The 13,967-nt window shown below is 51.0% G+C and overlaps 1 protein-coding gene across 3 annotated transcripts in view; it reads left to right on the top strand.

Annotated features, from left to right (window-relative positions):
• The window catches only part of LOC122392089 (F-actin-monooxygenase Mical-like), a 44,745-nt gene extending 34,235 nt beyond the window's left edge, over positions 1–10,510 (top strand). Inside the window, exons 7-15 of one of the 3 annotated variants that reach the window (XM_043386598.1) lie at positions 574–831; positions 2,613–2,818; positions 4,059–4,306; positions 5,098–5,360; positions 6,443–6,580; positions 6,877–7,539; positions 8,173–8,313; positions 8,452–8,598; positions 9,653–10,510. In XM_043386598.1, coding sequence (XP_043242533.1) covers positions 574–831; positions 2,613–2,818; positions 4,059–4,306; positions 5,098–5,360; positions 6,443–6,580; positions 6,877–7,539; positions 8,173–8,313; positions 8,452–8,598; positions 9,653–9,961 — 2,373 coding nt within the window. In that variant the 3' untranslated portion in view covers positions 9,962–10,510. The remainder of the gene's footprint in view (positions 1–573; positions 832–2,612; positions 2,819–4,058; positions 4,307–5,097; positions 5,361–6,442; positions 6,581–6,876; positions 7,540–8,172; positions 8,314–8,451; positions 8,599–9,652) is intronic. The other 2 variants (XM_043386599.1, XM_043386600.1) reach the window with 2 other exon arrangements.
• Positions 10,511–13,967: the final 3,457 nt, after the last annotated feature.

Below are 13,967 nucleotides of genomic sequence, written 5' to 3'. Positions count from 1 at the left end.
AAATCGCCCCAGTAATTACCGAGTTACTGAAATGGGAACAAATTTGGCACCTCTTATTGTTGTATTTTGCACGTGCAGTGGGGGTCACTCACATAGATGAAGAGTATCCGACCTTTGGTAGAAGGGATGCAGCTACCCTATAAAAATGACCGCAAGACAATCGCTTAAGCCGCTGCTGAGATATGGGCCTCTGAAATCATTACTTTTGCAAAACTGCTTGAACACCCTTGACTTTTCACGTGGCACGTGCCACGGCGGTCACTGAGATGTATCAAAAGTAGTCAATTACGGGGTAGAAGGGATGGGGCTACCCAGCAAAAAAGACCGCAGGCCATTCGGTCCAGCGGTTGCTGAGATATAAGCCTCTCAAAAGCGTTACAGGCCGGGCCGCTCATACTGAGATTTTTCCGTTATATTGAAAAGACTTCGCTTCGCTCGCTGCGCTCGCTCGCTCGTAATTATCCAGCTGCTATTTGGATGAGATGATCTAGTGAGATGCTGATCCCTTGTATTAACTTTCTCGCACCTCACTACTAGCATCTACCTACCACTGACCGCCTCTCCCATCCACAGGACTACATGGACACAGGTCAGCTTCTGTCTCCATCCAACATCGACCGGGCCCGACTGATGGATTTCGCCCGAGAGGCAGCCGACTTCTCCACCGACTTCCAGCTGCCCGAGCTCAAATTCGCCGTCAACCACTACGGCCTGGAGGACCTGGCCATGTTTGATTTCACGTGCATGTACGCCTCGTGCTACGCCAGTACGGCGATCGTACGGCATGGTCACGGACTGCTACTGCAGCTGGTGGGAGACAGCCTTCTCGAGGTGGGTGATCGCGAGGCTAGGTGTCACTGAGGCTGGGTTTGATGGTAGATTGGAGCGATTGGAGACAGTTTTGGTTGATAGATGATGCGGAGAAGTTGAGCTGTGTTGTCGGGGGGATATGATGCTACCCGTTGACTGACCGTTTTAGTGAATATTTGTGAACCATTTTTATAATTACGTTTGACAAAGCTGTCGTTTTGCATTGTTCATCGACGATGCTGCTTTATTTTGAACACCGTACGTGCCAGCTCAACGTGTTCATTACACGGTGGTCAGCGAATGACGACCTCATAGTGGGCGGTGTATCACCGTCCACAGTCCGTGTTTCTTGTTCCGACACGTTCGCTGTTATCCGTTGTTGCCCCCGTTCCGCTCACCATCAACCCGTTGCACGTCGTCGTCACGTCACGGCCCCTGATTCTGAGCCGATGATAGAGCACACCCTCGTGTCCTTCCGGGGATCAAGGTGACTTACTTCAGATTGGACTAAGTAAACGTGCGATAGCGATGCTCTGTAAGCATAACAAGAAATCAGGGCAGTGGTCCGAATCATCGCCAGTGTCGCTGTTTTGAGGCGCTCTGTTTTCTATCCACACCTTTGTTCAGTAACGCCCACGCTTTCTTAGTGATGCAATGCGGTCCTTGTGCTGTGACGAAACTGCGTTTTTGTAGGATTTCGTGCGTGAGATTGATCTGTTCTTCTTTGTTCGCAATCACTCGGTCGCGTTTCCCTTATCCACGCATATTTGATGATGTGCAATTTCGTGACCTTGTCGTCCTTCCCGCACCCCGCACATATCTCACCATTGAGATATCAGGCTCTTCACGGATGAGCTGCTGAGATAACGCTGAGCCTCTGATTTATGATAATACTGATGAACTCCACACCTTTCACGCCTCCTCGACAACTTGACGTCACAATAATACCAGTATAACGCCTTATGGGGCGATTAACGGAGCGAGCGAGAGGGTGGGCCTTGCACGTGCGAAATTGCGAGGGGGTACCTCCAACTGACTTGTGCACGGCACCCTACTAACCGGTCTCTAGCGATGTGCCAAATTTGAGCACAATCGGCGCAGCCGTTCTCGAGATCTGGAAGCGGCACCCTGCACGTGCGCACGTGCAAAATGGGTCCCAACTGACTTGTGCACGGCACCCTACTAACTGCTCCGTAACCGTGTACCAAATTTGAGCGCAATCGGTCCAGCCGTTCTCGAGATCTGGAATCGACCCCTGCACGTGCGCACGTGCAGCAGCACCCCAACTCTGGCACATGGGTATGCATTGCCTAGTGGGTGCCTACCTACATGCCAACTTTCAGCGCAATCGGCCCAGTAGTTACCGAGATATTGCAACAATTACAAAAGTGACACCTCTTCGTTTTGCACGTGGCACGTGCATAAGGGGTCACCCACATGCATCGGGAATAGTCCAATACTTGGTAGAAGGAATGAAGCTACCCTACAAAATTTACCGCATGTAAATCGGTCAAGTGGTTGCTGAGATATAAGCCTCGCAAAAGCGTGACCACGGCCGGCCGGCCGGCCGGCCGGCCGGCCGCTCATACTCAGAAATTTCCGTTAATCTAAGGAAAGACTACGCTCGCTTCGCTCGCTCCGTAAAAAATAGGCAGTCAACTGTCGCACACTGTTTATCGTTAACCCGTGCTGGTGACCCTAGTATCAGTGTATCGTTATATCGTAATCCCCCGCTCAAGATGACGTCTCGTGCCCCTGATTGCCCCCCCCCCCTTCTGACACGCACCGTTTTCCACCCACAGCCCTTCTGGCCTACTGGCAGCGGATGCGCGCGTGGGTTCCTCTCCTGTTTCGACGCCGGGTGGCAGATCCGCTCGTGGGCCAACCCGCGCGTCTCGACGCTCGAGTGTCTGGCTGAGCGGGAGTCTACCTATCGACTCCTGGCGCAGACCACACCGAAAAACCTCAGCAGCGACCTGGGAGGCTACAGTCTGGACCCGCGCACCAGGGGCCGTATTCACGTCGATCATTTTCGTAAGAATTTTCTTAAGTTTGACCTACTTCTTAAGTAAATTTTTTTATTCACGTGAACTCCGTCGATAAAAACTTAAGAAGTGTCGACGTGAATACCAAATTATACTTACGAAAGAAAATCGACTTACGAAGTCGACGTGAATACGGCCCCAGGTCAGTGAATAGTCTGAATTGGGAGAGTGGAATGACTTCCGCTTTAATGGGGAGTTGTACATATATTTGTAGTGAGACCTCGTAGCCCGAAGTTTGAGTGACCGTAGACTCGCCGCGCTTTTGTCTTGCGTTCGCATGCTTTTTTTGAGGGGGAGAGGAGTGGGAAGCAAGAGCTAGAGGTGTACGATACGGGACGTGCTTAGTAGCTGGTGAATAGTAGTTGAATGTTACACATTATGTCGTTATACGTCGAAACTACCCTCATAGTCACGTCACACATCCATGTTCTGTGCCCCTTTCCCGTCCTTGACTGCGGGCCATATGGCTATGAACCCATCCGATCGATGTCTGATTCAACTTTGAACCTCCTGACCCTGTCCTCCCACTTGTCAACAATTGCTGTCCTCTTTCTTACTGGATAACCACAACTGTCTCCTACCAGCGTCCAAAATCGTCCACGTTGTGGCGGCACTAGTCACGGTATTGTTTTTCACATTCGCTTTGAGAGGTATTTTCGACAGGATGTGTCCATTTACGTTTTACCCAGTGCACCCATCCAGTCAGACAGACATTGATTGGTTGTTGATGTGCACGCTCCCTTTAAGCCGGTAGTGGAATTCAGCGAGCATTCTAGTTTCGTTTGTGTGTGGTTGTTGACTGTACCATAGCAGGATGCAAACAATCACATTGCTTGGATTTCTTGGACGCACTGCAGCTTATGTGGCATGTCCGGCTTGGTATGGTGTGTACCGACGCCCAAGTTTGCTGCGGCACTCATATCCGTTGCATTCGTTCAACTACATTCTGCTACTTTTGCATTGAACTCCCTTTGCTGGTCACGACTTTTTCTTGTTAGGCGCGTTTGATTGAGAAAGCTCAGTGCTGATCTGCTCTGACCGAACTGGACCAATGACCTTGATGTCTTACTGCAAACCGGATCGAATTTTGGTGGCTGGTTTAACCTCATAACGAGCATTGACCTGAACTAGTCGTGACGTCTGACCCTGACCGGTGCATTAACCTTCCCGTGGCTGGTGACCTGACCTCCGCCCTCCCGGCAGGTACCCAAACCTGAACCTGCAGTCGGTTCTGCCGCACCAGGTCCGGCACATGGTCGACACAGACTCCCCAGAGTGTCTGGCTGCCGAGGCGGCCCTGGCTGCGGCTGTGTCAGCCGTGCAGACCGGTCAGCCGGAGCTACCCCCGCACAAACGACCGTACCGCCCGATCGAGCCCACCGCGCTGCTCCGCTGGTGTCGCCGCCGGCTTCAGGTGGAAGCTGCTGACCTCAGTGACGCCTTCCAGTCAGGTAGGTGATGAACTCAATGAGAAGACAGACATCGGGATGGGTTGTGCGGGACTGGGTAGGCATTGTTCGGTAGTACTTTACCTATCACACACGCTCGATGGGAGCGGTACCTCCAGGCTTAGTGGCCTTATTACCCGATAGCCGATAAGGTAAGGTAAGGTATATGATAGAGGGAGAGTAATGCTCTGTTGCCTGAAACATGAAGTTTTCTGGCTGTGAGCCTGTTGCCTAGTGGGTCTGTTCACTTACTCTCGGAGTCTGCAATTTCCGGGCAGTTCTAGCGTCATTTCGGACGTCTATTAGATATATCCAGCGGCTGATGCCGCCTTTCTGGCGCTGTTGACTTTGGACGTGGAGCCATGGGTGGAGACATTAGTGACCTACTACGGGCGGGTAGCCAGCGTTTTACCGGTCGGCTGGGAGGCCCGTGTCAGTTCTCCGCTATCTGCCCACTCGGAGGGACGTTCGGCCCACATCGGGTGTGTGTTGTGGGTGTGTTGTGATCTCGCGTGGTGCATTCCACGTTGCGGTTAATATCAGATCACTGTTATTCGGCTTAGATAATATGGGCGTAGAAACGTGGTGTTGCAGTTTTGTTTTGAGCTGCTCTCTGTCTCACTGTGTCACGTACTGACTTCTGTCCATCAGTTGATGCCGAAGACAATTAAGTGCTTGCGATTCATTTGGATGTTGACTAATTGTTCGCGTTATTTCTTCTCAGTCTTCCACCACCACCACCCTACTTCTTCCCTCTCCTAAGACCCTCCTCATCTCTCCCCTTGTATCTCCAGGTGAGGCGATCTGCGGCCTGTTACGTCTATACCGACCGGAGCTGCTGCAGCCCTGCTCCGTATCCTCTGAACCCCTGGACCGGTGGCGACTGGCGCTGCGGCTGCTCAGCTCCCAGCTGCCGGTGCCGCACGGGCTGACCGCCGAGCTGCTGGCGGAAGGCGAGGCCGACCCAGAGGAGCTGCTGGAGTTCCTCAGTCGCGTGTACGACGCGCTGCACGGAGCTCCGCCGGCCCCCGCGCCGCCCCGACCCGCCTGGCTCATGGTTAGTGTCGTTTGGCCACGGCCTGGCTCATGGTTAGTGGTGATGAGGTTCGGGGAGGAGATGTGTTACTGGTGGTGTCAGAATATTATAATGTGGAGTAGAATATGTCACACAATTAGTTAATTTTCTCGCATCATTTGTCATGAAAGCAACTTCAAAACATTTGCCATAAGTTTTTTCTCGCATTGAATATTGATCATTACTTCCGACCACGTGTATTTCTATTAGAAATATACCGAATGTCAAAAGGTCGCCTTTTATTGCCTACTCAAGGTCCACTTTGTAATTTACAATGACGTAAGTCGCATTTCGTTGGTCTTGTGAATTATTATATCCTTAGAAGCAGCATATATTGTTGCCTTGTTGCTGACAGTGGATTATTCTATTTATATCCTTGTCGAGGCATTTGTGACGATTGTTTACGATGCAGCTGTTTTGGTTTTACTTTACGTGCTGCGAAAATCCGTTAGGAATGCACAGGTGGTGCTGTCGAATAAAGCTTAAAAATCACATCCAGGTGCTCATAACTCCGAGGGATTTACTACGAGCTCTAAGGCGTTGCGTTATTATTTTATTTGTACGTTATGCTTTGGAACGATTTGATTTATTTCATAATTATTAAAAATAAATCATAAGTATGACATCTAAGAGAGCTTGAAGCGGCTGTGTTCGTATTTAATTTCGGCTGTGTGGCTCGTATTTAATTTCCTGTGCAGACTCACGTCATCAGAATTGATACCCAACTTCGCTCTGCGTCTGCAGCCTTCAGATGAAGCCATTAATCAATTACGGTCGTACATTGCCGTAATGGTCAGCTAATGGTCATGTAATGACCGTGCGACAGTCAGACAGACTCTGGCAACTGATGGTTTAGTAAATGAATATCTGCTCGCCCCGCCGTGCTAAAACAGTTTCATGTGACCACTGTAGCTCCAACAGCTACTGTAACGGAAATCTGACAGCTACATTACAGCACGCAAACCTGACAGGTATCTTACCGCAGCTCTGGTATAGCTATCTTACTCGACAGCGAGCCCCGACAGCTGTTTTATACCAGCTCTAACTGTGACCTTTGGCGACAGGAGATGGTGCGTGGGGAGGACGGCTCGCCCCAGCGAGCGTCTCCAATCCGCCACACACCCGAAGGCCGCCACGCCGCCAATGGAGACACCATGCGACGGTACAGGAAACGCAAGAACGACGCGGCCCACCAGAAAGCGGTAAGAACTCGGGGCGGGGGAGAGAAGGAAGAGGAAAGACGGCGGGTGGAGGGATATGGTTAATTGGCTAGTTAAGTGGAAATGTTTGACAAACGGTTTGTATAATATGTAGAAAGCGGGTCTATGAATATATGTTTTGTTGTCCATTTGTTCGTGGATACACTTATGCTCAGCAGTTAGGTACCCGGAATCAGTAACCGAATAAGCGGGTTTCAAGCTGTCTTCATTATGTTTCCGCTGTTTTCGACCGTCCTGACTAGTGTGGCTGGTTCGCACCGTGCCGCCCCACCCCGTAGAGCGAGTGGGCCGACTCCAGTCAGCCAGGCTCGCTGGACTCCGCGGCTGCTGAGGAGCTGGACCAGCTCGAGGACCAACCCGACCAGGACGACCAACAGGACCAACAGGGAGACCAACAGGACCAGCAGGACCGTCAGCAGGAGCAACAGGACCCGGAGTCCACCAGCGCGTCTTCCAGTCTCAGTTGGGACGCGGTCCCTCCTGTTGTACCCCTTCCACCCCGGCCTGCACCACCGCCCGTCGACCGTCGCAAAATGGCGCTCGTCGAGGCAGCCTTCCGAGGCATGAGCTCAATGGAGTCATTCGAGTCGATCGAGTCTGTAGAGTCAGCATCGGGAGTCACGTCTCCCACCGGCGGAGAGGATGGGGAAGACTCGAGACTGGACTGTCGCTCTTTGAGGTCCCGGCTGGCCGCCCTGGAGCGTACTCTGGCTAATGGTGGAGATCAAGAGAAAGAACAAAGCAGGATTGTTCACTGGGAGCGGCGCCGGCTAAGGTCCCTGGCGCAGAGGAAGGCTGATCTGGAGGCGACCTTGCTGAACGGAGCAGCTGATGAGCAGGAGCAGGGGGAGTTTGATGATTTCACGGTACACCTGTACAGGAAGACGGCGGCTGACTTCGCGTCACGGCGCAGCAGACTGGAAGACATGGTGTTTCGGCCTGTGAGGATTGTTTGTGCGTGGTATCCCTGTCCAGACTTTGAGTAGTAGTTGGCTAGTTTGTGTAGCGCTTGGATTTAATGCGTGTTTATTTGGATTTTGGACTAACGAAGCTGGCCGAGATGACTAAGCAGCCTGGTTGTGACTTTTTATCGTGATTTGTGAATTTGGCTTCAGACACGTGTGAAACTAACAGTCTTTTAGTTATGCTTTTGACAGATTTGGCTGCTGACCAGACGTCCTTGTTTTGCTTGTCGGATGCCGTCAATATTTTCTTCCATGACGCATGACTACGTTTTAGCCCCTTGAATCGACAGCATATGTTGTTAGATTAATTCTTTTCATTGTCAGTATAATTGTCACTAATTGGGGAATCCTTCAGCTCTGTGTTATATGGATCATAGACCTCTGTATGATCATAGACCGGTGTACAGAGGTCTATGTATGGATCATTGGATTTGACCATAGGCTGAATCATCATTTATCCGTCTACCAGTTACCTGACTAAGAAAAAATATTTCGCGTCTTTGACCGCTATTTCCTCGAGACATTGAGTCAAAGCTCAAAAGCCGCAACCAGTACCTCTTGTATCTGGTTTCCTGATTCACTGTAACTAACGCTTGTCATATTTGACAGAGCCGTGTGACACCGGAAGTGAAGAAGAACGCGAAGCAGGCGGAACCAGAGCTATCGAAGAAGGAACAGTTCGCCTCCAAAGTGAAGGATCTGGAGGCCAAGTTCAGCGGAACCTACCAGCCTCCCGATAAGAAACCGAAGGTGAGTTCATTATTTACTTGCTCACTTTTTTGTGTCAGCTAACATATCTGAATGTAATATTTTACAATATAGTTTTCTTTAGACCGCTTGAAGAACGAACCTCATTGATATATCTTTTATTCCGTTTTTTTTTTTAAGCCGGTATCCCGAGTCATCGGGAGAATCGAAAAGGACTGGAACCTGCAGCAGATCGAGAAGAAAATCGAGGAGAACAGCCGGCCGTTCGTGAACCGAGACAAAGACTACCCGGTACCCCGGTGGAACCGGGACGCCTTTGACGATAAGGTGAGCCTGACCGGCCCGGCCCCCTGCCGCCCACGGCTGACTGACTGACTCATGGGCGTCCGACCGGGGCTATTTTGGAGCCGGGACGGTTATTTTCAGGTTAGGAAAGCGATGCTACGAATAGCTGATGTTCAGAGTGAAGGGTGGATGTTGTTTGATGAGTTCCAGAGGGGAACCATGACCTGAGCTGTTGTGGATTTATGCGATCAATGTTTTGTTTTGTTTCCATGAAGTAGCAGAACGGCTTGTGTTGTATCTGCCGAAAGTGATTTTTGTAAGTGAATTGTGGATGTTTTGTAATTTGTAGTGTGCATTGTGCCTGCCGCTAATTTAACTATTTTAACTCCATTTTCTACGTAAAATATAATTTGCTTGCCGGGCTTTGAAAACAGCTGGGTGACAAAGCACACATCGAGATAAATCATGCCTTGCGCTGCATTGTTCTTACCTTTTGACCTTTCGACAAGCATAATGTCGTTCTTGAAATTCCGCACATTGTCGATTGAATGGCTGCCATTGTTTTCCCGGCGTTTCATATTCATTCAAGTGCATTGTGTCCCCCATTCTCCCAGTCTTATCCTCTCAACTAAGTAATGGTCTAACATCAGTGAAAGGTGCGATAACTGTTACCGTACCGCACTATCGCCTGGGAATCCCATCATGGCCACTGCCCCGCTGCGTATCAGAAAGCAAACAATGTTACCGGGAACAAAAAGCATGTGAAAGTAAAGCACAACTAATCTCTCAGCCCACAGTCATGGGTCATGTCGCTGTGAACCTCAAATATGTGCATCCCTCTCCTACCGCCCCTCTCTATACCGACAAGCTTACGCTTCATACACTCACATGTAACCATTTTTGTTCCAAAGCATCTTACTCATCCCCGTCTCTGTGTTCCGGTGTTCCAGATGCTCTCGCCCATGCCCATTTTCGTTCCCCAGTTCTAGATGGTCTAATCGAGCCAGTATTGCAGCAGAAAAATCTAACCCATATCTCATCCCGTCGCCCCGCAGTTCTAGATGCTCTAACCCACACCCCATCTCGTCTCCCCCAGTTCCAGACGATTCAGAGCCTATCTGGCGGAGACGTCATACCGTTCCGACGGTTCGACTACGGTCAGCGTGGCTCGAACCACGTGTCAGCCATGGCGGCGCGGTTCGGGAACAGTCACCGGCCGGCCGCCGCCGCGCCCGCCCAGGTACGAACAGCCGCGCCCGCTGGCCTGCTGGTGCGGCTGCGCAGCTCTGCGCGTGCTGCGCTCGGCCGACTGCGCGCTATCCTAGTGGCGTGCGTGTGCTATACGCTGGCCATGTTCGCGCTTACACTTGTGGTCGGTGATGCGCTCAGGGTTCTGGAGGGATAGCTGGCAGCGCAGCCGGTCGCTAGTCCAGTGATAGGCTCAGTCACGTGTTTGGGAGACTGAAGTTGAGAGTCAGTTGGTCAGTAGATAGGCCCAGCAGTCGCTCAGTTAGTTAGCTCAGTTGCTCAGTCAGGTTATTCGAGTGAGTCGGCCTACCGAAGGCTGTATCGTCAGCCTCCGGCGGCAGAAGGTTGTGAGTTGTGACCCTCTCAGGACCGGCAGATTTTGGGTCACAAGGGTCGGGTCTCGGGCCGCCAGGGGTGCGGATCCCCGTGATATATCCCCGTGTACCTGTCAGCGCCTGCTAGCTGTGATGGCGGCGCCCCGTGGCGTTCGGCCCCACAGTCGGTGCGGTGTAACATTGTTAGCCATCGACGGATTGTTTTGTGGTTCCTGCTCACCCGAAAAGTAGATATAGCTTCATTGCTCTATGTGAGCTCCGCGATATGAAACCATACGCTTTCTGTGTGTGATATTATCAGAGATATGACAGATGTTATCGAATGTTGTTGTTTTACAGCTCTTTTACACCAATAAATGTATTAACCTCTGCTCGGGCCTGCTTTGGTATCGCGGACTAAGCTTCTGGTATGCTTCGGTTCCGGCTGCCGCTCTGTCCCCGCCTGCCTCAGTCTTGCCTCGGTCTTGCCTCAGTCTTGCCTCAGTCTTGCCTCGGTCTTGCCTCGGTCTTGCCTCAGCCTTGCCTCGACTTGCCTCAGTCTTGCCTCGGTCTTGCCTCGGTCTTGCCTCGACTTGCCTCGCCTGGTCTCTCCAGTGTAGTCGGCTAGCTCTCTTTTGTTTGGGCGCCATATAGCCTCGTTGCTGGTGCGTCCTAAAACACCAAATAATCATCGGCTAGCTCTCTTGCCCGCCTGTCGCCGCCCCTCTTGCCACTCTGTCCTGGGCTCCTATGCTCTCTCCACTCATCCATGGCACGGCTTTTCAGTAGCGGCTCCGGTGGCGCCGCGGTGCGGTGGATCACGGAACTACCTGTCGCGGGTGGATGTACCATACACGGGCTGAAATGGGCTGGTGGCCAGGTGTATATACGAACACGTCTTCTGCACATCTATGCGCCATATGGACTAACATGAGCTCAGGGATACGCTCGTCACAGACAACTTTTATATTTACTTGGATCAGTAGTCGGCTGGCAACGCATCAGTAACTACTTGCTATAACGTTTAACACGCATGAAACGCCAAACCACGCACACTTACTAAGGCCTACACGAGAAAGTTGGCTTTCGCTAGGTTGCAAATGGCTTGATTTTCTCTGCCATTGACGTAATTGCATCATAGGAAACGCCATGAACGTTAAGTAACGCATGATATATGACCTCCCGTGGCTTGTAGACTATGTTTATCACACACTTATTTATTATAGTTTATTTGGACAGTGGACACTAGACAATGGACATTCCTTGTATGATACGAACTTTGAAACGATATCGACTTTGACGCTATATGTATGTATGATGCTGCATGTGACTTGAATACAATCGAACCGACAAACGAAGGACCGAGTTTCTGACCAACACAAGACGATGGGACCATGACGAGCTTGAACATAGCACAAAGTGCACACTGCACACTGCACAGCGCGACTTGTAGCTTGAATATAGCGCGTAGTTCGATGCTTACATCATGCGTATACCACCGCATGCATAGCTATAGGCGGGGTAATTAGCCTCTGTCTGGCACCTGTCCGTGCTTCTATCCTCAGGATACTGAAATCCTTCTCCTCCACGCCACAACCCCCTTCCGGGCTGGGCAGGCAACTTTATCTCATGCGGGCTGCTCCCTTGGAGCGGCATCGCTGCTCCTGAAGGAGCGCACCCCGTAGCCGGGTGCAGTGAGTGCCTTGAGGCTGGGTGGCCTGTCCTCTGGACGGGCTCAGCCCCGGCGACTCACTAGGGTGCCTGCCCAGACCAATGTCTCCCCCTAATTCCTATCATCCTTCCGGCTCTGCAATGGTCTTGTCGACCGAAAGGGCCTAACCCAACAAAACAAAAAAAAAACCTCTGTCTGGTCTCTCTGTCTCGAACAATTGAACATCGAGTGAGGAGGCAGACGTCCGACTCGACAGGAGACCCGAGTCATAAAGCCAGACTAAGACGCTGATGCTCTACGCAAAAAGTGACTCGACATCGACTGACGCCTCGACCCAACTACTCAAACCGATCCTCTGTACAAACGAACATCGCTTCTCGGCCGAGCAAGCAGCTAACCCTCCAACTCTGCACGGACGACGGTGACACCCTCACCGGACGCCGCCTGGCGGGCGCCACTGAACTGAAGGTTGGGCCTGCCGCCACCAGGGTGCAGGCGCGGCGGCGCACGAGCCGTGCCATTTCTGCAGTCAGCGCGTGTTTCTCGTGGACCGGATGGTGGCTCAGGGGAAGTGCTTCCACCCGAGGTGTTTCCGATGCGAGTACTGCAGTGTGACGCTGAAGCCAGGTGAGTTGACGTCTGAACCGAGCTTAGGTGTCTAGCCTGCTCTCGCTCTCAATGGGGCCCAAATGGGGCACTTTGGGCAGGGTAGGGGTCAACTGGGAGTTCATCTAATGCATCCTACCCAAATGGCAGGTCGAGGGCACTAAACATTGGTAGTTGTAACTTGTTTGTAATTCATACAGGGTGTTTCACTAAAAGTGTCAAAAAGTAAAAGGTCATAATGCACATAAGAACAATGTTTTCTAAGGAAATTTGCATATCATTTCATCCGCAATTGTTGGACATTTGAATGTATAACAACGATATCACCGTCACTTGAACCTATTCCACATATCCGCCCCTTCTTTTGATGCACCGTCTCGGCACGTGTCCGGAGGTGCCTCACAGTCCGTTTTCATATTCAGCGTCCAGACTGTCGGCAAAGCCTTGAATTGTGCTCTTCAGCTCCAGAAGTGATGCGACTTGAGTCTTCCTCAGCTCTGCGAGAGCTACTGAGTCACTGACCAGAACCAGAAGTCTAGCGGTGACAGATCGGGGCTTCGCGCTGGCCATGGGGGCGGGCGGTGAGGCAGCTGATTATTTGGCCCAGGAACTTCTGGTCCAGCCAGTTCCTGGTGGCTACAGCCGTCACAGTGGTTGTTTTTGATAACTTGTAAGGCCTTGACTGTTTCTGATGTTGAAATTAGCTTCTTGTTATCTTCAAAGGCCCTCAAAAAGACCCTGACCTTTCAAACGGTTTCCGCCGAGAGGTGGGGGCGACCCCGCCTTTTTTTGACTGGAACTGGCATCGAAGGAGCCCTTTTAAACCTCTTAAGAAGCCCTTTTAAACTTTTATAATCTGGAACGTAGCGAGATGAGAGAGTAAAACGTTTCCTGAAAAGTCGGCATACGGTTTCAATATTTCTGATGGCACCAAATGTAAGTGTAATTCACCCCTCCTGTTGAGGTGTAAATAGCCTGTTCTGTATACCTAAGGAAAAAAAAAACGACTAGTAACTTTGGCCTCCTGCCCTCGCTCCGTATGGGTGTAAAATACATCTTAAATGGACAAAGCATAAATGTCCAAAAATTTGCAACAAAGCCACGTGCGCAACCACGTGATTTGCATATTTTATATATCTTTAATAAGCATTTACTTTTTGACACTTTTAGTGAAACACCCTGTAGATACGCATCAGGTACCTCTTCCCTTTTCTGAAACGATGAAGGTCGTGCACGTAGTCGAATCATGCGATTTTTTCTATCCAGTGGCCCGCGCATTATCAAGGTTAATGCTATAACTGCGCGATAATCTACCATGTTCACACGATTCTACTTAGTCTATGATAGGTACAGTCCTAGTCTCTGCAACGTAGCTCACCCCTGAACACCAACCCACAGGCAACTGCGAGTACGACGCTGATGCCGGTCGGTTCTTCTGTGTGCCCCACTTCGGCCTTCACTCGCTGGTCAAGTACAAGTACCAGCAGAGTGAGGCAACAACCACCGTGCCGCCGTGCCCCTCTCCTGTCACAGAGGTGAGATTTGTAGCTCGGATGAGATAATCGTGACCT

Source organism: Amphibalanus amphitrite, unplaced genomic scaffold (assembly GCF_019059575.1).
Source record: "Amphibalanus amphitrite isolate SeventyFive unplaced genomic scaffold, NRLGWU_Aamphi_draft 000468F_arrow, whole genome shotgun sequence".
NCBI classification, from domain to species: Eukaryota; Metazoa; Arthropoda; class Thecostraca; order Balanomorpha; family Balanidae; genus Amphibalanus; species Amphibalanus amphitrite.
The sequence above is the reverse complement of the archived record's forward strand: the minus strand, read 5'-3'. Positions and strand labels throughout refer to the sequence as shown.